Genomic DNA, 22,770 nt, shown 5'->3' on the forward strand with positions numbered 1-22,770 from the left:
ACCGCAGGGATCCGTGCTGGGGCCACAGCTTTTTACAATATATGTTAATGATATAGAAGATGGTATCAGCAATAACATTCGCAAATTTGCTGATGATACAAAGCTGGGTGGCAGGGTGAAAAGTGATGAGGATGTTAGGAGATTACAGGGTGACCTGGACATGTTAGGTGAGTGGTCAGATGCATGGCAGATGCAGTTTAATGTGGATAAATGTATGGTTATCCACTTTGGTGGCAAGAACAGGAAGGCAGATTACTACCTCAATGGAATTAATTTATGTAAAGGGGCAGTACAGAGAGATCTGGGTGTTCTTGTACACCAGTCAATGAAGGCCAGCATGCAGGTACAGCAGGTAGTGAAGAAGGCTAATAGCATGCTGGTCTTCATAACAAGAGGAATTGAGTATAGAAGCAAAGAGGTGCTTCTGCAGCTGTATAGGGCCCTGGTGAGATGATATATTGGGAACTGTGTGCAGTTCTGGTCTCCAAATTTGAGGAAAGACATTCTGGCTATTGAGGGAGTGCAGCGTAGGTTCACGAGGTCAATTCCTGGAATGGCGGGATTACCTTACACTGAAAGACAAAAGCGACTGGGCTTGTATACCCTTGAGTTTAGAAGACTGAGAGGGGATCTGATTGAGACATAAGATTATGGAAGGATTGGACACTCTGGCAGCAGGAAACATGTTTCCGCTGATGGGTGAGTGCTGAACCAGAGGACACAGCTTAAAAATACGGGGTAGATCATTTAGGACAGAGATGAGGAGAAACTTATTCACCCAGAGAGTGGTGGCTGTGTGGAATGCTCTGCCCTAGAGGGCAGTGGGGGCCCAGTCTCTGGATTAATTTAAGAAAGAGTTGGATAGAGCTCTCAAGGATAGTGGAATCAAGGGTAATGAAGATAAGGCAGGAAGAGGATACTGATTAGGACTGATCAGCCATGATCATATTGAATGGCGGTGCAGGTTCGAAGGGCTGAATGGCCTACTCCTGCACCTATTGTCTATTGAATTGTCTAGAGTCAGTAATAAACCATTGCTTTTTCTTGTATAATGGCCCTGGCTTGGGTCCAAGAAGTACAATTTTGAAATCTAAATACGATGTAAAACAAAGCATGACCGTAGCAGTTGCCACGATACTTCACTTTCTAAATTGGGGATTTAATACATAAAAAGGAGCCAAACCTTTATAAATCTCTGGTTAAGTCTCAGCTGGAACATATCAGCAATATCAGCAGCTTAGAACAGGCACATAAAAAATTTACCCATCTGATACTAGGGATAAGGAACTTAAATTATGTGGAGAGATTGAAGCAGCAGGAATTGTTCTCCTTATGTGCACAATAGGTAATATCGATGAGTAGAGTTAAGTCTTTAGTAAGGGGGTCAGTAGCCAGACATCAAAAATTTATAATTATTCGCAAAGGAACTAGAGAGAAATGAGATTAAACTCTAATCACACAGGTTATTAAGATCAGGAATGCACTGCATGAAAGGATTTGCAGTGGAAAACAGCTAATTTGTGAGGTTATATGAAAATGCTAAGGTCTGGGACTATATTGGACAGCTCTTTCAAACAATTAATACAGGCATAGTGGGTTGAATGTCTTTTGCCATGTAGCAAGTATTTTTAAACTCCAAAAGAGTCTTCATATAAATAATGAATTAGTTTTACAAATATAAATTCAAATGTAACCTGGCACATTAGGATTTTTACAGACAGTAAAAACAATAGGTTCTTACTAAGTGCTTTGTTTTAACATATTTTTATGTGAAATTAAGACCTTTATTTGTAAACCACTGTAAAGGAGTTTTACCTGGCCAATCCACCGTAATCGAGTCCCTCCTCTCCCCTAAATATTACATATAATCGTCTTCGAAGGTCATAAGGTTTTAAGGCCATGATCTGTTCAAAAAAATCATTTTTACTAAGGCTTTGTTTTGCATATATCAAAAACAGTGAAACATACAACATAAAATTGCATTTTTCTATAAGGAATAATGGCCAAGTTTACTGAAATTGAAGTACTGGATCAGAAATTTAAGTGTACCACAGCAGTAACTTTGGCAGGTGTACGCCAACAGGGCTAAAAAAATAACTTGTGACTTTAATAAATCATTTGAGTCAGCACTGGTGGTCATAAGGGGCACATAATTCTAATATAATTGACAGGATTACTTGGCAAGGACTTTTAGGGTGATAAATCACAACTGTGCTACGACAGAAGTTGGATGAGTGCATCGTCTCTCGCTTTCTCCCTCTCGTCCCACCACTCCACTGGTCACAACATAAGTGAATTTACTATCCAGTGACCAATATGACCAACTATATACATTGTACTTCATCTATATTAGAATCATAATGAAAAGATTCATCATTTTCATCTTATTAAACATTTCTTTAATAAACAAACTCTTGATTTATTATAAAAATGACATTTGACAAAAAAGTAAAATTATTAACTATTTGAAATAAGAACTAAATATTTAAGCTTCTAAGTGTCCCAACACACATGCTAGTTAAAGAAAAAGAATCTACCTTTGTACAGTGTAATTTTGGAAAAATATCTTTGGCTAAATGTTGTTAGCTCTTGAAGATAAAATATGATAAATGCACCAGATTCAGTCTGGTATCTTTGCATTCAGAGGAAGCCTTCCACGAGCCTCTTAGAGAACTGCTGTTTTTTGTTCTTCTTCTGTTTCAGTTCTCTCACAGAATTCTCAAAAGAGAAAGGTGGCAAAGGCTGAGCTGGGGATCTTGTCTTTTCACAGGCTACATACTAACTGAACTCCAAAATGATATGAAAAAGCTACAAGTCCTGACAACATAAAACTTATTAATCTGACCTGCCATCTGTCCAAGCAGTTCCAGTCTAACTTGGCTGCTTACTTTCCTCAAGACATACAACCTCCACTATCATTTCAGTGGTCGTTTTTTAACAAAAAAAAAACGGTCCAGATATATCCTCAGTGCTTTAAACAAATAAACTTTCATAATCATTAAATCACACTATATAAAAAAGGCCCATCAAGTTTAGACTGACTAAACTACTATGAATCTACAATAGTCCCACTTCCCAGCACTTGGCCCATAGCCTTGAATGTTATGACATCCAAATATTTTTTAAAAAGTTGTAAGGCTTCTGCCGCAACTACCCTTCTGGGCAGTGCATTCCAGATTTTCTGTCTTTGTCTAAAAGGAAAACTTTCCTTTTAACCTCCTGCCTTTCTCCCGGTTTTGACTGTTCAAATAAGAGTCCTTCTATTCATCCTTTCATAGAGATGTACAGCATGGAAACTGACCCTTCGGTCCAACCCATCCATGCCGATCAGATATCCCAACCCAATCTAGTCCCACCTGCCAGCACCCACCCCATATCCCTCCAAACCCTTCCTATTCATATACCCATCCAAATGCCTCTTAAATGTTGCAATTGTACCAACCTCCACCACTTCTTCTGGCAGCTCATTCCATACACGTACCGCCCTCTGCATGAAAACATTGCCCCTTAGGTCTCTTTTATATCTTTCCCCTCTCACCATAAACCTATGCCCTCTAGCTCTGGAATCCCCCACCCAGGGAAGAGACTTTGTCTATTTACCCTATCCATGCCCCTCATAATTTTATAAACCTCTATAAGGTCACCCCTCAGCCTCCAACGCTCCAGAGAAAACAGCCCCAACCTATTCAACCTTTCCCTATAGCTCAAATCCTCCAACCCTGGCAAAATCCTTGTAAAGCTTTTCTGAACCCTTTCAAGTTTCACAACATCTTTCCGATAGGAAGGAGACCAGAATTGCACGCAATATTCCAACAGTGGCCTAATCAATGTCCTGTACAGCCGCAACATGACCTCTAACACCTGTACTCAATACTCGGACCAATAAAAGAAAGCATTTCAAACGCCTTCTTCACTATCCTATCTACCTGTGACTACACTTTCAAGGAGCTACGAACCTGCACTCCAAGGTCTCTTTGTTCAGCAACACTCCCTAGGACCTTACCATTAAGTGTATAAGTCCTGCTAAGATTTGCTTTCCCAAAATGCAGCACCTCGCATTTATCTGAATTAAACTCCATCTGCCACTTCTCAGCCTATTGGCCCATCTAGTCAAGATCCTGTTGTAATCTGAGGTTCCCTCTTCGCTGTCCACTACACCTCCAATTTTGGTGTTATCTGCAAACTTACTAACTGTACCTCTTATTCTCTCATCCAAATCATTTATTTAAATGTCAAAACGTAGAGGACCCAGCACTGATCCTTGTGGCACTCCACTGGTCACAGGCCTCTCGTCTGAAAAACAACCCTCCACCACCACCCTCTGTCTTCTCAATGTCTCGCACAATCTTAACACACCTCAATCTGATCCCTCCTCAGCCTTCTTTGCTCTAAAGAAAACAACCTGAGTTTATCAAGCCTCTCTTCAAAGCTAAAAGGCCCAATCCCAGGCAACTTGCTGGTGAATCTCCTGTGAACACCCTCCAGTACAATCACAATGTTCCTGCACACAGTACTCCAGCCAAACCAAAATCCTATACAGCTCCCACATAACCTCCCTGCTCTAATAATCTATGCCATGATTGATGCAGGCAAGTGTCCCATATGGCTTCACAACCACTCTATTAATCTGCATTCTAGAACCTGTGGACAAGCACACCATGATACATCTGTTTCTCTGAGCTTCCTAGTGCCCTCCATTCATTGAGTGCTTCCTTTTCTTGTTAGTTCTTCCAAAGTACATCACCTGACACTTTTTGACAGTTAAATTCCAAGTGCCACTCATTTGCCCAGTGTGTCACATCCTCCTGTAACCCTAGACAGTTTTCCTGACTACTAACCACCCAGCCAATCTTCATGTTATCTGCAAACTTATTTACCAATCCTTCCACATTTCTCATCTATATGGTTTATATATATCACAAACAATAAGAAACCCAGCACAGATTCCTGTGGTATACCACTGGACGTCAGTCACACAAGCAACCTTCTACCACCATGAAGCCAATTTTAGAACATAGAACAGAGAAAAGTACAGCACAAAACAGGCCTTTTGGTCCACAATGTTGTGCCGAGGATTATTCCTAATGTAAAAATCCTAGATGGGGAGTGCACAGTCAAATCATTCAGGAAAGATGTTAGGAAGCACTTTTACACAAAGAGTATTAGCTATTTGTAACTCTCTTTTGCAAATGGTAATCGATGCAAGAGCAGTTACTATTTTTATATCTAAGATAAACACTTTTTTTAAGCAAATATATGAAGTGATAGGAGTCGTAGGCAGGAAAATGGAGCTAGACCACAGATCAGTTATGATATCACTGAATGCTGGAGCAGGCTCAATGGTCTACTCTTGTTCCTATGTTTATCATTCCCTTTAGGCAATGCTGCTCCACCAGATACTTTGACTATTAATACTTTAAGTGATAAACCCATTGAAAGACAAAGCACAATTCTTTTTTAAAACAACATCACAAAAGTGAAATCAGTAAAAACATTTTGTTAAGTCTGGACTTGTGGAGTCTCCGTTCTCAGTTAAATTGATTCTGGTGGCTGCAGACATGGCTTGAAGTCATTTGTACTAGTTTCTGCCCGCCTCTGCTCACACTCGTGCACCGGGTTTTAGTGTTGCACAGTGTAGCTACGGGAAAGGGTTGGGGGGGGGGGGGGTTGGTGAGAGTGTGTGTGCGTGTGGGCGTGCGCGTACGTGCATCCTGTGACAGAGTTAGCAGGTGGTGTCTGGGTGGGATGCTCTTTGGAGGAGTGGTGTGGACTTTATGAGCCAAATGGCATTCTTCCACACTGTAGGAATTCTAAAGACTTATGATAATGCCACAAGGGAGCATTTTCTTATTTTCACCTCAATTTTAATTCATGTTCAACTCCTCTCATTGCCTCACGTCTTACTCTTTCTGCAGCGTTCTCCAGATCCACAATCCTTCAAGTTCTGAGCACTTCTCCAACTCCGTCCACCTGCCTACACCAACCCTCATCATCCTCCCACTGATGATCTTCCCACTGGCTACCAAGAGGCTCATACTCTGGAAAACTCATTCCAAATCCCACCACCTTCTTAAAATTGCCCCTTGACTAACTCATAGTAATCAATCCTACAATGATACGAAAGCATAACCACAGAAGTCAAGGGATCCTATGATTCTCCATTTGTACAATTAATTTAACATGTACATGTGTGCAGTGTAAAAATATTACTTATGTACAGATTTAGAGGATATTCAAACACCAGTTATACAACAATGGTGTAGTCAAAACGCAAAAGGTTCTTGATGTTATCCATAATCTAAGAATTAGAATCAGCTTTATTGTCGCATGTACTCAAATGAGCACAGTGAGAAGTTTACAAGTCGCCAGATATGGCATCAACTTAGGTCCAAGGTACTTAGGATTCAGATTCTTAGGAATAAATTAGAAAAATACAAAATCATAGGAATAATTTAGAAAAATAAAGGAATAAAAAGTTCAGAATTACAGTCCTTCTACCCATGTCGACATCTATTCTCCAAACTACAAAAAGAATGAAAAGAATTAGCTTTGTTATAATAGATTAAAATTTCTCTATTCTCAAAAATGATCTTGCATTCCAGTTTGCAGATGTTAACTGAATTATCTCATTCTCCAATAATGTGCAGAACAGGTATGTTTAACATATCTACAGCTTACACACTACCATATGCTACAATTATATTATATGCAAATATGCAATCAGACCAATTTGGCTGCAATGGTTCTCTATTCTCTCATTTATGAAATTACTGAACACAATGCACGTGCCCTTATATCAAAATAAGAGGGCATACTGTCAAAAGTGACCTTTGACAGAAGTAACAGGTTGTAGTCAGTTATATCTGGTTTACTGATATAATGTAAACTGATTAAGTGAATTTTTCTAACACTGAAAAGCCATTCAGTGAGGATTCCATTTGACCTTTGAATTAAAGTTTACCTCCATCCAAACATGGATCAACTGGGCGGCACGGTGGCTCAGTGGTTAGCACTGCTGCCTCACAGTGCCAGGGACACCTGTGTTCAATTCCCGCCTCAGGCAACTGTCTGTGTGGAGTTTGCACACACTCCCAGTGTCTGCGTGGGTTTCCTCCGGGTGATCTGGTTTCCTCCCACAGTCCAAAGATGTACAGTCCAAAGATGTACAGATCAGGTGAACTGGCCATGCTAAATTGGTAATGGTGTTAGGTACATTAGTCAGGGGGGATGGGCTGCTCTTCGGAGAGTCGGTGTGGATTTGTTGGGCCGAAGGGCCTGTTTCCACACTGTAGGAAATCTAATCTAAATCAATTATTTTAGCACGTATGCATCATTAAATTGAAGGTATACAGTGACTGCATAACAATAATTTTTCTCCATTAGTGTATTGCCTCACCCAACATATGATTGTTAACACCAATCTGAATTATTTCAAATAACATACGCACCACCCTCCATAAATTTCAATACATCCTATACTGTGGTGCTACATGTAGACAGACCGACGAGGGGAGGGGCCATTTTGGATTTGGTGCTCTGCAACGAGCCAGGACAGGTGTCATATCTCGCGATGGGAGAGAACTTTGGTGAAAGTGATCACAACTGCCTCACATTTAGCACAACCCTGGAGAGTAAAAGGAGCACCGAGGGAAGATATTTAATTGGGGAAAAGGAAATTATGACGCTATCAGACAGGAGTTGGGAAGTACAGACTGGGAGCAATTGTTCCACAGAAAGTCTCGACATGTCTGCAGTGCCCTAATTAAGGAGCAGTTGTTGCGAGTGATGCACGCATTTGTTCCTCTGAGACAGGTAAGAAGGGATAAAATTAAGGAACCTTGGATGACAAGAACAGAGGAACTTCTCGTCAAAAGGAAGGCGGCAGTTTACGCAAGGTAGAGGAGGCAAGGATCTAGCACAGCTTTAGAGGAATACAGGCTAGCTAGAAAGGAACTCAGAATTGGACTGAGGAGAGCCAGGAGGGGGCACGAAAAAGGCTTGGCAAGAAGGATTAGGGAGAACTCAAAGGCATTTTACTCGTACGTGAGGAATAAGAGAACGATCAGGGAGAAGGTAGGGCTAATCAGGGATAGCGTAGGGAACTTGTGCGTAGAGTCTGAGCAAATAGGGGAAGCCCTAAATGAGTTTTTGGCTTCGGTTTTCACCAAGGAAAGGGAACTTGTTGTAAATGAAAACTTAGAGGAGCTGGGATACAGTCTGGGTCAGATCAAGATTAATGAAGTTGATGTGCTAGACATTTTGGAAAAACATTAAAATTGATAGTCACCAGGGCCAGACCAGATTTATCCTAGGTGCTCTGGGAAGCAAGAAAGGTGGTTGCTAAGCCACCGGCAAGGATATTTGCCTCCTCACTCTCCAAAGGAATTGTACTGGAGGATTGGAAGGAGGCAAATGTTGTTCCTGTTTTCAAGAAGGGTAATAGGGAAATCCCTGGCAATTACAGACCAGTCAGTCTTACATCTGTGGTTAGCAAAGTTTTGGAAAGAATTCTGAGGGATAGGATTTATGACTATTTGGCAAAGCATAGTGTAATTAAAGACAGTCAGCACGGCTTTGTGAGGGGCAGGTCCTGCCTCTCAAATCTTATTGAGTTCTTGGAGGAGGTGTCAAGACAGGTAGATGACGGTCGAGCAGTAGATGTAGTGTATATGGACTTCAGCAAGGCATTTGATAAGATCCCCCATGGTAGGCTCATTCATAAAGTCAGGAAGTATGGGATACAGGGAGATTTGGCTATCTGGATTCAGACTTGGCTGGCTGACAGAAGGCAGAGAGTGCTTGTAGATGGAAAGTATTCTGCCTCGAGGTCAGTGTTGAGTGGGGTCCAGCAGGGCTCTGTTCTTGGGCCTCTTCTCTTTGTAGTTTTTATAAATGACTTGGATGAGGAGGTTGAGGGGTGGGTTAGTAAATTTGCAGATGACACAAAGGTTGGAGGTGCTGTCAATAGTATACTGCAATGCGACAGACAGGATGCAGAGCTGGGCTGAGAAATGGCAGATAGAGTTCAACCTGGATAAATGCGAAGTGATGCACTTTGGAAGGTTGAACCAGAATGCTGAATATGGGATTAAAGGTAGGATTCTAGGCAGTGTGGAGGAACAGAGGGATACGGATGTTCAAGTACATAGATTCCTCAAAGTTGCCACCCAACTGGATAGGGCTGTTCAGAAAGCATATGGTGTTTTGGGCTTTCATTAACAGGGGGATCGAGTTTAAGAGCCGCGAGGTTTTGCTGCAGCTCTACAAGTCCCTGGTGAGACCACACTTGGAATATTGTGTACAGATCTGGTCGCCCTACTAGAGAGGCTTTGGAGAGGGTGCAAAGGAGGTTTACCAGGATGCTGCCTGGACTGGAGGGCTTGCCTTATGAAGAAAGGTTGAATAAGCCCAGACTTTTGTCTCTGGAGAGAAGGAGGAAGAGAGGAGACCTGATCGAGGTGTACAAAATAATGAGAGGAATAGATAGAGTCAATAGCCAGAGACTTTTCCCCAGTGCAGGATTGACTGGTATGAGAAGTCATAGCTTGAAGATATTAGGAGGAAGGTATAAAGGAGACGTCAGAGGTGGGTTCTTTATGCAGAGAGTTGTGAATGCATGGAATGCGTTGCCAGCTGTGGTGGTGGAAGCAGAGTCATTGGGGACATTTAAGCGACTGCTGGATATGCATATGGATATGGATAGCAGTGAGTTGAGGGTGCGTAGGTTAAGTTACTATATTTTACATTGGGTTTAATTCTCAGCACAACATCGTGGGCCAAAGAGCCTGTTCTGTGCTCTAATGCAGTGGCAAGAAACTAACAGATTGGGTGAAGCTTGGGCAACTGACATGAGGAGATGGAGAAGAACAATCTTCTAGCATTACAGTGATCCAAAAACAAGAGAAGCTAAAAGCAGCAATAGTGCTGCCTGCCTACTCACTTTCCATTCTCTACCTAAACTATTTGGATAAGTGAGACGTGTCTCAATAAAAAGTGTGCAAATCCTCTCATTGTGTAAGCAGATATTCTGTGGAATTCTCAGTTATTTGTTTTTTTTTGTCTCTAGCCAGTAGTGGAGCAACAGGATTGTTAACGCACGAACAGTGAATCAGCTGAACGACTGGTATTTTCTCACCCCGAATACACAAAACCTAAATCTGTATACAGTGAAATGCGGTTGCATAGTTAGAAACAGTAAATGTATTTTTTTTAATTCTGTGAAATTCCAACTCAAAGTGATAGCTTAAGTCTTTGTTTCAAGTTTTTAATTAAGAACTTCAGGTACCTGACAAGCTACTTACTTGTTGAAAGGAGTCTTCAAATAAAGTCTGTCTAGATACAGTGATCTTTACATGACTGGGCAATGCATTAGACTGAAAGAACAAAGTAATTACATTACAAAAAATTACATTCACTCAATTTCTGAAAAATCTACCTCAGTAATTATAGATTCTAAAAGTTTAGGATTAAGAATAAAATAGTGTGGTGGAAAAAGAAAATTATTTACCTGACATAAATATCGGAAATGTGCCAACTTCCACCGAAAACTGCGCTCATATGCAATCTGTGGGCCCTTTGCACTGTGGAAAATTACATTTCATCCATTAGAAATAACAGAAATTGATAATAATTGAATTTTCAAACATTCTTTTGAGATACCTTTAAATAATATTGTGTAAATTTTGAATAATGAATCCTTCAAAAACAACAGACAAATCTGATTATGCAAACAGCACCAGGGACTCTGATGCATCCTAGACTAATCAATGCTTGATTTAAAAAAGAAATTGTCCATGGGATGTGGACTTGACACGCTGGAGCAGCATTTATTGCCATCCCTAATTGTGCAGAGAGTAGTTAAGAATCAACCGCATTGTTTGGATCTGGAATCACATGTGGGCCAAATTGGATAATGGTGACAGATTCTCTTCTCAAAAGGCCATGTGAACTAGTTGGGTTTTTACAACAATCGATTACATTTTAATGACTTTCGTTAGACTTTTAATTCCAGATTTTTACTGGATTCATAATTTACCATCTGCCATTGTGGGATTCAAACTTAGGTCCCCAAAAAATGACATGAGTCTTGCTGGAGTAATAGTTGGGCGATAATACCACAAGACCATTGTTTCCCTAAAACAACATGGTGTCAAAACAAATCCCAATATTACACTAAACGTATTGTTGAGAAAAACATACTTTTCAAAACATTAAAACACAATTATAAATGTTTACAGCATAGGAAGAAGCCTACCAATTCATCGTGTCTATATCAGTCCAATTTTGCTCTATATTCTACCTTTTCCTTGTAAACGCACAGATAAGTTATTTTTCAGGGTTCTTGAAAGGTTCTGCAGAATTTAATTTTACCACTCTTTCGAGTAGTGCATTTCATACCTTAATAAACTTGCGCACGAAGAGATCTCTAATTTTAGAAAATAAGAACCAGAAGCTGTAGGCATTTCAGCTCTTGGAGCCTGGTCCACTATTCTATACGACCACGGTTGATCTAATCTCAAAAGACTTCCTTGCTTGCTCCCCATATCTCTTCAACACTAATTGAAAATCTGTCTATCTCCTCCTTAAATTCACTTAATGCTCCACCCCATCCACTGGGGAAATGGATTCTACAAATTCATAATCCTTTGAGAGAAGTAACTTCTCATCTCTGATTTAAGTCTGCTACACCTTATCCCAAAACTGTGACCTGTTTTTCTAGACTGCTCTTAAGAGAAAACATCCTCTTTACGTCTATTTTGTCAATCCCCTTTAACATCTTGTGTACCTCAATTAGATTTCCTCTCATTCTTCTAAACTCTAGAGAGTATAGGACAAAACGCTCAATTTCTCTTCACAAAACCAACCCCCTCACCTATGGAATCACTAGTGAATCGCTAGTGAATCGCTTTTGAACTGTCTCCAATGCAATTACATCCCTCCGCAAGTAAGGAGACTAAAACTGCTCGAGGTGTGATCTCATTAATGCCTCATAAATTGCAGCAACATTTCCTAACTTCTGTACTTTATTCCTTTAGTAGTATGTGCCTCAAAATTCCATTTGTCTTCCTTACTATCTGCTGCACCTACATATTCGTTTTGTGATTTATGCTGGAGTATATTCAATCCCTCTAGAGAAAAGCACTCTGAAGTTTCTCTCCATTTATACAGTAAGATTCCTTGCTGTTCATCAGACCAAAAAGCATAATCTCACATCCATGTTAAACTCCTTCTGCCAAATTTTCTGCCCATTCACCGAGCCTATCCATATCTATTTGTACATTTATTTCTTTATCGCAACTTAGAGTCCCATCTATTTTAGTATCATCTGCAAATTTGGCTATAGTACCTTCTATTAGTCATTAATATAGACTGTAAATAATTGGGATCCTAAGGATTGAATCCTCTGGGACTCCTCTACTTACATCTTGCTAACCAGAAAAAAAATCCATTTATCCCATGCTCTACTTTGTTTGTCAGCCTATCCTCTGTCCAAGCTAATAAATTACCACCAACCTCTTGCCAGAGAGGATACTTTTCCCTACTTATTTTTTAAAGAAAAACCTTCAAATTTTGAATGCCTCTATTGTTGTCTTTTAAGCTTCTTTGCTTTTAAAACAATCCACATGTTTGCAATTTCACCCTAAGTGAATTTCCTCATTCCTAATACCATCCAGGTAACCATTCTTTTAACCCTCTCCAAGGTTCTAACAGCTTCATAACTGTACTACTCATACCCAACAGAAAACACTAAGAAAAGAAAGAGTCTTAATACTACCTCTGGAAAATCACATTGCAATTTTTCTCTCCAGTCAGAAAAATATCTTTCACTACTTACTAATCTGCTTCCTATCCCTTTAAAAATATGTGCTTTTGTTACCTGTGTGGAGATGGAGTCCACATTATAGGAGGGATTGCAGAGGAGTTTTACCAGAATGTTGTCTGGGCTGCAGAGATTTACTTAGAAAGAGAGATTGAGATTATGAAGTGACAAAGATGTTTTCCTTGGAGCAGTAAGTGAAGCAGGTTGACAGGATTTAGATATATGAAGCTGTGAGAGGATGAGAGGGGGTGAGACAGGGTGGAAAGGAAGCAAAATTTACCCTTTGATGGAAAGATAAATGACCAAAAGGCATAGGTTTAAGCTAAGGAGCAAGTGGTTTAGAGGAGATGCAAGAAGGTAGTGGGAATCTGGAACATACTGTCTGTAATAAAGGCACAATCTCTCACTGCATTTACAAAAGTATTTAGCTGTGAAACTTCAATGCCAATACATATAAAGTTGTGGGCCCAGTGATGGAAAATGGTACTGGAATAGTTTTGTTTGCTTTTGACTGGTGCAGACTCAGTGGCCTAAAGGGCCTGTTTCTGTGCTGTAGACCTCCATACGGTTATGAAGTACTTTATTAATTTACTTTAGAATATCCAGTTAGATTCATAACCCTCTCTGGTATTTTAAATAACAGTCAGTTTAATTAGTCTGGTAGCTATTCCTGAAAAGTCCATGGCTGTCTAAATGAGATTCCATTTTGCTCTTTACATTGCACATTATTCGCATCCGCAATGACTTCAGACTGATTGCCCTGTCATTAGAATGCTTGTCACTTTTCCGTTCTTATTTTTAAGGAGAATTGAAACAACATGGTTAGATATTCTTATATCTTCAGCTGAACTTTCCTCAGCAATTTAGATGACTCAGTGATTTCAATCTATTGTTTTCTATGTATCTTTACCTTTTCTGTATTTTGACTCCTTCCTCCTGCATTGCAACATTAATTTTTCCTCTTCATTAATATTTATTCAGTCATGTTCTCTGCCTTTTTTTCTGAATAATTTGCCCTATCATCCCGTTAACTATCCTTTAACTTCTTAAAATGCTTATAAAATTGTTTTTTGTAAAACAAAATATTGTGGCTCCCACCTTTTTGGCATCTATTTAAGTTTTACTTTCAAATTAACATCTTAATTTATCTCTCCTGCTTTCTTGAAGGCACTTGATGTAGATTGAAGCATGTGGACTTCTCTATTAAATGGCAAATGATAATTCTTCCTGAAGCACTAAATGAAAATGTTTCAATCAAGTGATAACTGAAGATTGTACATTATGTAAATTATATAGGTAAACATAATACTTCTTTATACATAGTGACATCCTCTCTCTGTACCTCAAAATGTGAGAAAGATTAGGGAGTATTGTCCAAATCATCTAGCTGCTTACAAAACATCAACTTGAATCATACGAAAAGGAACATTACATTTTTGGAAAAAACCTTCTTTTGCAAGAATAAATGGTCGTGTAAGAGCTTTCTTCCTGACTCTATGAATTCAGACTGCAAATTAGTGAGGGATGCAGAGCAAGACATTTCTAGTTTATTCATTAAGCGGTGCTGAATTAGACAGCCTGAACTGGTCTGACAGCAAGGTGGCAATCAACACAATTCAACATCGCGAGCTTAATATTCAGAAAATTAAATGTCCTCTGACTAAAGGTCACAGACCTGAGACACTAATTCTGTTCTTCTCTCCACAGATGATGTCATACTTGCTGAGTGTTTCCAGCAAGAATAGTGGCTATCTGAATGGGACATCACGTAAGTTTAAAGCCCATGCAATGAGATCTCAGTGAAACGAGCAGAGAAAATGTGGAGTGCAAAAGGGTAACAATAAGAAAATAGCTGGGCAGAAAAAGAGCTGTAGAATTAAAATCTTTTCTCAATCTGTTTTTTAACGTTTTCACCAACATTCTAAGAAAGTTACACTTCTAAGAATTTATACAAAGTAGTTTAAATATTAAATCAATTAAAGAAAAACATCTAAACTATTTCTCAAATATAAATTACAAAGACCTAACTTTAAAAAAATGTCAATATAATTAGAGCATGATTTCAATACACAAAGCTTTTTAATTCCTACAACTTTGATGAAGAATAGGACTTACACTGATGATTTGCCTGTACGGGGATCTTGAAAGGTAGTTGTTCGAGTGTTGTGATCAACAAAATAACGGACACCTTCCCTTGTGTATCTAATTTCCCAGCCTTCTGGAAGGGGATCTTCATTCTGTAAACTGCACAAATAATGAATCATAAAAATAGGGAACTAAAATTAACTACAGTCATAGAACATACAAGGTTCAGAGTTACATTCCTTTCTCTATAAAGCAGGAAATTGTCAGATAAGGATAAGCTAAGGACTAGAAGGACCTAACTTCTGCCTGAAACTGTCCATGCTTCTCCCTTAAATGCCAAATTTCCCACAGTTAAAGACACAAAGCAGGTTAAATCAGAGACTTCCAACCTCACTAAAATATTTAATTAGCCAATTCACCTCTGGGAATGGGTTGGCTAAGTGGCCAATGTCACTCCCCATTAAAAGGTAAGTTTGGCTTGGGTTCAAGCTTCAAGATCTTTCTATCTAATCCTGAGAAACTGCATGGTGTGGATACCAGAATAATGCCTCCTCATATGAGACGACAAAAACTAGGGGACAGAGAGTAAGAAGAAAAGGCTTACCTTTTAAGAAAAAGGTGAAAACTATTATTTTCTCTCAGGAGGATGTGGATATTTTTTTTTCCCCAGAAGGTAGTGGATACTGGGTCTCTACATGTTTTCAAGGTTGAATTAGATACATTTTTGATAGACAAGGTAGTGAAGAGTTTTAAAGTACAGGCAGGAAAGTGAAAATTATGACTACAACTGATTAACAACAATCTTACTAAATGATGGAACAGGCTAAAAAGGGCCAAGTGGCCTACTCCTGACTATATGTTACATTCAAAGTCAAATCAACTGTTTGGGAGTTAACTTTTATTACAAGGTCATGTTGATAGAATACTTTTCTTCCCAAAGTTAAGTCTACTACTATTTTTTGTTATTATCTTGCAAATAATTCTCTTCTGATAATCGCCTCTAATATTTCTTCTGTTCTTGAAAACAATAGAGAGTCTATATTTTTCTTGATTTTGGATTGTTTATCATTGAACAATCCGAATCAGCAGCGTAAGTCACAAAACAAAATGTATTTATTATCGATAACTTCTAAATAATTCCTGAAGTAAAACTATGATAAGTCAGCTAGTTATCTGATATAGGAAACAAAAAAATTTGATTTTGAGCTGTATTAATTTAGAAATTAACAAGTCACCATAATTATTTAATATTTTAGATTTTCATAACATCTTAAAGAAACAACACAGCACATGACTTTTACGACAAACAATTAATGCTTCAAAAGCTTCTGTTGAAACAATTATACAAGTATGCATTAAGCTTTCAGTTGGAATTAAACTATCAAGATATTTATTTAACTATGAGTATGCTTACAAGATACTTACCCCTGTGTCCTTGGATCCTCCCACTGAGTGGTTTTTGTATTATGATTCACAAAGTAAACTCTATCATTTGCATCCACTCTCCTTTCTGTCACAGAGAAAAACAAAGAACAACTTTTATTTTTCATTCCTCTATTTCCTTCAAGGTAGTTTAATCTTGGTTTTGTTTTGGTTGAGGGAGGGGGGAAGCAGCACTGGTATTCGTGAGGTCCAATGTAGAAACTTGTGTATTTTCACCAATTTTGTTACTCCACATTTCTCCTCCTTGATCTAACCCAGTGTAACAACTGAAAGAATGTCATATGAAGTTATCATATTGTAATCAGAACAAAATCTTAAAAATGCAGGATTTGAGTTTCCATTCATTTTGCGGTGTTCATCAATTTATATCTTACCAGATTGCTAAAATAAATTCTTAACTTGTTTCAAATACGTTTGACTTAGTATGAGAAAAAGAGTAGAGGCAAATTAGTCATGCCAATCAAATTGAATACTTTTTACTTAAAAAGTTAAACTTTTCAATAATGCTAAAGTAAACCTGAATTAATGTGCACATAGTTCACTAACATTATTGAAGGTATCATATGTAGTATCTTTTCAACAAATGACACAAATTACTGCTATTCTGATATAGAGGCAGGATTGGTGTTCTGAAGCATTTACTTCATGGATACCATTTTTTTTTTTAAACACAGTACAGCATAATCTTTCCAAAAATTATGACAAACATACCCCAGCCAGGTGGTAAAGGGCCAAGAGGATCATTTTCTGCCGATAACATTGATGCCTGTTGAAAACAATAATAAGTTTAGTATTTTGTTTTCAACCTGTATGCATTACAAAATGCAGAAAGAAGGATCAGCATCATTAGCCTTCTCCTGTTCAGCCTAGGCTATTATTGCCATGGCACCAAGGAAACCTGCATTAAGCACCCTCTATTTCAAACTGCAGGGAAGTATGCTGCTAATAATCACCTGGCTATGCAGCAGCATTCATTGCATGGGATTGGAGGTCTGAATTTGGCCTTAATCAGTAAGCAGCACAGAGTAACACAAGTTGTAAATTTAAGCTTCTAACTAAATTAAAAACATATTGCTATTCTTTATAGACAAAACATATAATGTCAATGATAAGTAGCAAATATTTTATCTACATGAAATGGGTCTTGTTGGCAATGTTACGCAAACTCAAGAAGGAAACAAAGTGAAGGAACATCTACCGAATAGAGGTATCGTTGGTTGAATTGCTGCATAGCTCCCTGTAGCTGATTCCTTTGAGATTGCCATTGTTCAAAGTTCCTGACTGATTCCATTGTTGGCCGTTGCCATGTCGTTGTCCTGGTGTTATGATCTACATAGTACACCCTGCCTCGATCATCCACCCGTCTTTCCCAACTAAGAAACAAAACATGGTTTAAAAACATAACTCAAAGCCTCTTACAAACACAGGTATGTAATTAATTCAATCTATTATGTCTTACCCTGGCGGCAAGGGCTGTGGTCTTTCCCATGTTGTAGTCCTTGTGTTGTGATCAACATAATATGTTCTACCATGAGGATCCTTCCTCTGCTCCCATCTTCATAAAATGGAAATAATTTAGGAAAGAGTTTGTTCAAATAATCTGCACACATACAAACTGCATACAACTAGGAGATTAAAAGGGCAGTGAAAGAGTAAACAGTAACATAAACAAATAGCTCTTTCAGAGTCAGTCACAAATGACAATGATATATTTTACATGACATAAAACGTCACAAATAATACAATATCATTTTAAATTTTTTTCCTCTCTCTTCATATTGAGTTCTGGTGCACTTATTTTTCTGTATTGACTTGTATTAAAGGGACAAATAAAGCTAAAGTTGACAGTGCGTTAATTTCCTCCGTTTGTTTTTTGGACAAGTCTTCACAAAGAAAACTCTTGATGATAAAATTTAGATCAAGGACATGCAACCAAGCACAACATCCTTCAACAATGCTACCCTAATGTTGTTGGAACAACTTATAAAATGCATTTAATGTTTAGATAACTTGCCATCTTTGTGTTGTGAAAGCAGCAGTATTGCAACAATACTTTACATTTCTAAAAACATAATTCCCAATACTCATACTTGATTTAACAATAAACAATATTAGTACAAATTAAGTTTACAATAATTCATACTTAGGTAGTCTTCAACCACATCAACAAACACTTACTACCGCCATCACCAGTGCACAATAGCAGCAGCATGTACCATCCATAAGATGCTGTGCAGAAACTCACTAAATGTCATTTGACAGCATACTAAGCACCCACGACCACTACCATCCAGATGGACGAGGGGAAAAGATACATAGGAACACCATTATCTGCAAGTTGCTCTCCAAGCCACTCACCATCCTGACTTGGAAGTATATAGTTGTTCCTTCAGTGTCACTGGGTCAAAATCTTGGAAATGTCTCCATAAATTGCAGTTGCACCTACCTCAAAATGGACTGCAGCAGTTCAAAGCGGCTGCTCACAGCCACCTTCACAAGGACAATTATCACACGAATAAATAAAAATAACTGTACAACATGCCTGGATGAATTAAGGAGAGATGGAGGGAAATGGATACTGAGCAGGAGTTAGCGAAGTGCCAACTTGTCATGTCTTGTTTTTTTAAATTTAAAAACACAAACAATACTCAGCAGAAATTTCAATCCAGATTAGCCAATTATGAACATTCGTACTCTCTGAAGTCATTGCATAATATATATTATTAGCACTGAATCAAAAATAAATTGGAAGTAAAAGCTTTCTTTAACCAATAATATATGCATATAAAAGATCAACTAAATGCAACCACAGATGTTAGTGAAGCACATGCCAGCAATTTGCCAGATTTAATCTCTTAGCACTTGCTAAATTTGCCAAATTTAATCAACTGGCACTATCAGCAGCGCAGCTGATCACAGGTTGTTCAGCTGAAAAGTGAGATCAGGAAGGATGACAGATAGTGCCAGGTTACTATTTTTACTTGTTATCTAGAGAGGCCTACATGAAATATATAGATACCAAATGCCGAATACACAATCCATAGACTAACAAATAAATGCTACTCAAACCGCATCCTCATATGAATCACCACCTGAACAGAGGCATGGTAAGTGGGAGAGTTGGCAAACCAATAATATACGAAATACAAAAGTCCTCTTATGATACATGAATATTAGTTATAGAATCAGATTTGATCAAGGATTGTGGAGAATCTCCACCATTAAAAATAATTGCATATGCATATTTTAAGAGAAAATAATGCACCCTGAGAGCTTAGAGTACAAATTATTTACAGCTCTGTGAATATGATTCTTCTTTACAATTTTGCAAATCCTCCACTTGGCTTATTTTGGAAAATACGATGCAAACATTTTAAAAGCAATTGATAAGTCAGACATGTTTGAATTAATCAAGTGAGTCATGCTACTGTTTAATAGAACTAATTCAAAGACAGCGGTATATATTTTGATAGGTTTTTTCTCAGTACAAGTCATCCTGCTAACGGGCATTTCATTAGCGTGAATTCGCAATAACGCAACTAACAAATTGGAGACATTGTTTCTAAAGCACAAGCTTTTAAACCGTGTTGACTGTAACGCGATTACATCACCAACACTAAGTGCTGTTTCGAAAGTGTGATTTCTTTTGAAACATGGGGTTACAAGAACTCAGTTGAAACTTTATTGCTGGAACAGCACAGCAGGTCAGGCAGCATCCAGGGAACAGGAGATTCGACGTTTCGGGCACAGGCCCTTCTTCAGGAATTCCTGACCTGCTGTGCTGTTCCAGCAATGAAGTTTCAACTTTGATCTCCAGCATCTGCAGACCTCACTTTCTCCTCGAAGGTTACAAGAACTCAACCATCACATTATAGAAGAACTACCTGCAGTCTCCAATTTTACAACAATGTTTGATTATTACTATTAGAAACAAAATCAGAATCAAGTACATACCCAGCTGGCAAAGGCTCTGTGCTAATGCTGTTCGGTTGCTGTCTTACAGGCCCAGCAGATGCATTTGAAGATGAATGTCTAGGTTTACCACTGTCTGTCTCTGTATTGTTTCTGGTGGTGGACTCCATTGTTGTGGCTGCTGTAGGAGCATTAGCAGTTGCACTGCTAGATGTGGTGGTTGTGGATGTTGTGCTAATCCCTGCAGCAGCTGTAGTTGTCTCTGCTAAACTTGCTGCAGACATTGAAGGTGAAGTTGTACCAGTAGTAGTAGTACTAGTAGCAGTAGTGCAAACCATGGTGATGGAGTTCTCTGTAGATTCTGTGAGAACTCCACTATTAGATGTCATAGTCACAGTTACCGTTGGTGAAGAAGTCGATGATGTCAATGGAGGTGTTGGAGGGGCTGCTGGTGTTGGTTCTCCATTTACTGGACAAAAATAAATAAAACATAAGAAATCAGACAACTATCTATCCACTATTGTGAAACAAATGTCTGTATAAAATTTGAACCTTCCATCTATTTTCTTTTAATAATCTGGTGTAAATTACTGATGTTTGTGCTACTTCTGCAAAGTACTAAAAATGTTAGCATTCATACATTAGGAAATGTGTACCTTAAGCACACTTCCTGTGAACCATTTCGTGCATCACTCGAGTACTACTACCTCTAGATAATACCTAAAATTACTTTTGATTGAATATTTCTGTACTTACCATTATTTCCATCAAAAATGTTATTTATCTATCAGGCTTCCTAATACAATGTTCATCTTTTCTGTTCATTTTTCTAGATGATGGTACAGGTAGGTAAAAGTGCATTATATTTTCAACTAGTACAAACTTACATTTTTAGGCCATTTACAACTGCTCCCTGGTATCCTCCGCTTTCGATATCCTACCTTTTGTCACAAACTGAGCAACTACTGACACTGATCCCTCAACAAATGGGATAAACAAACATAATCACAGAATAATTATAGCTCTGGAAGTGGCCATCCAGCATACTGGGCTCATGCCAGATCTCTGCAACAGCAAATCAACCAGGCCCGAATCCTCAGATCATTCCTCCGTGGTCTGCAAATGTTTGCACCTCACACTTTTATCTAATTCTTTACTGAGAATCACAATCTGACTCCACCGTATTCTCAGATATTTAGATCTGAAACACTCAATCATGGTAGCAATATATTTTTTATCACGTTGCTATTAGTGAAATCTTATTTTATGCAAAATGGCTGCTATGCTTCCTATTTTAAAGTAGTAATGAGACTTCAAAAGTACCTAATTGGTTGTAAATTGCATAGGACAGCCTGAAATTGTAAAAGGCACTACATAAACACATGTTCCTCTTGACACTTATCAAACCACCCACAAACTCTTACCAGTATTGCTGGAGCTTTCAGTGGTGAAACTTTTTGGCGCTGTTGCACTTTTAGGCCTGGCAGCTAAAGGACACGGAGAACGATTACTCTCTCCATTCACAATCGGAGAACTAGCAGCAGACTGCCGTGAAGAACTTGTTGATGGACTGTCTGCACAGTTGGAGGTTTCTGTGTTAGATCTTGAAAACAAAATTTCAAGTTAACACATGAGAAGCTACTGAAATGTCACTGCTGGTGAAAATACCTCACTCATTCACAATTCTTCCCTAATGAAGTTAAATCTTCCACGACCTTATTAATGGCAGCACATGTTCAAGGCTCCATTTGGCCTACTCCTTTTACTTGTGCTCATAAATCTTTCATACATGAAACCTTTTACTCTTTTTTTCCCTCTTTCTGAGGGTGACTTGTGTGAAGTTTTTTTTATGTATACTACCTATCCAAGGGAAGTGACTATAGTCAAGTCCAGGTGGTCCTCATCCAAATTACAAATGCGAACACTTTGAACATAGTGACTCAACACTGGATAACAACGGGAATTATGTCCAATTTTTTTCCTTCTGAACCCATATCATTTCACCATGGCTTTGGTAGGTTAATTAAGTGTGGATAAGTCCTGCCACTTTCCCTGACTGTAAGGCTCACCAATCAGACCCTGGAGGTTCCTCTATACACTAATTAGCTATTTCATAGCATCTGGTCAATGAGGGGTGATTGAGTATGCTCTGGCGTTTAGAAGAATGAGAGCTAAACTCCTTGGAAGTTACAAAATTCTTAAAAGGATTAAACAGGGTGGATGTAGAAAGAATGTCTCCCTTGGCTGGATGGTAAAAGGAGTTTAGAACCAAGAGGGCGGCAGTCTCAGAATAAGTGGCAAGCCAGTTTGGATTAAGATGAAAAGGAGCTCCATCACTCAACTGATAGCATATTTTTGGAGTTCTGAACCTCAGAGGGCTGTGGAGGCTCAGTCAGAGTACATTCAATACAGGAACATAGGTAACGGGAGTTAGCTATTCAATTCCTTGAGCCTGTTCTGCCATTTAATGAGATCATGGCTGATCTGTGGCCTAACTCCATATACCTATC

General features: G+C 38.7%; 1 protein-coding gene across 4 annotated transcripts in view; it reads right to left on the reverse strand.

The window, feature by feature from the left end:
* Positions 1-22,770, reverse strand: part of LOC122549018 (NEDD4-like E3 ubiquitin-protein ligase WWP1) — a 158,163-nt gene that overhangs the window by 32,737 nt on the left and 102,656 nt on the right. For all 4 annotated transcript variants that reach the window (XM_043688141.1, XM_043688140.1, XM_043688142.1 and 1 more), the window contains 10 exons: positions 21,685-21,863; positions 20,303-20,729; positions 17,808-17,903; positions 17,547-17,721; positions 17,060-17,114; positions 16,331-16,415; positions 14,936-15,064; positions 10,508-10,580; positions 10,302-10,373; positions 1,816-1,904 (listed from right to left, as the gene is read on the reverse strand). In XM_043688141.1, coding sequence (XP_043544076.1) covers positions 1,816-1,904; positions 10,302-10,373; positions 10,508-10,580; positions 14,936-15,064; positions 16,331-16,415; positions 17,060-17,114; positions 17,547-17,721; positions 17,808-17,903; positions 20,303-20,729; positions 21,685-21,863 — 1,380 coding nt within the window. The remainder of the gene's footprint in view (positions 1-1,815; positions 1,905-10,301; positions 10,374-10,507; positions 10,581-14,935; positions 15,065-16,330; positions 16,416-17,059; positions 17,115-17,546; positions 17,722-17,807; positions 17,904-20,302; positions 20,730-21,684; positions 21,864-22,770) is intronic.

This window comes from Chiloscyllium plagiosum, chromosome 4 (assembly GCF_004010195.1).
Source record: "Chiloscyllium plagiosum isolate BGI_BamShark_2017 chromosome 4, ASM401019v2, whole genome shotgun sequence".
Classification (NCBI taxonomy): Eukaryota; Metazoa; Chordata; class Chondrichthyes; order Orectolobiformes; family Hemiscylliidae; genus Chiloscyllium; species Chiloscyllium plagiosum.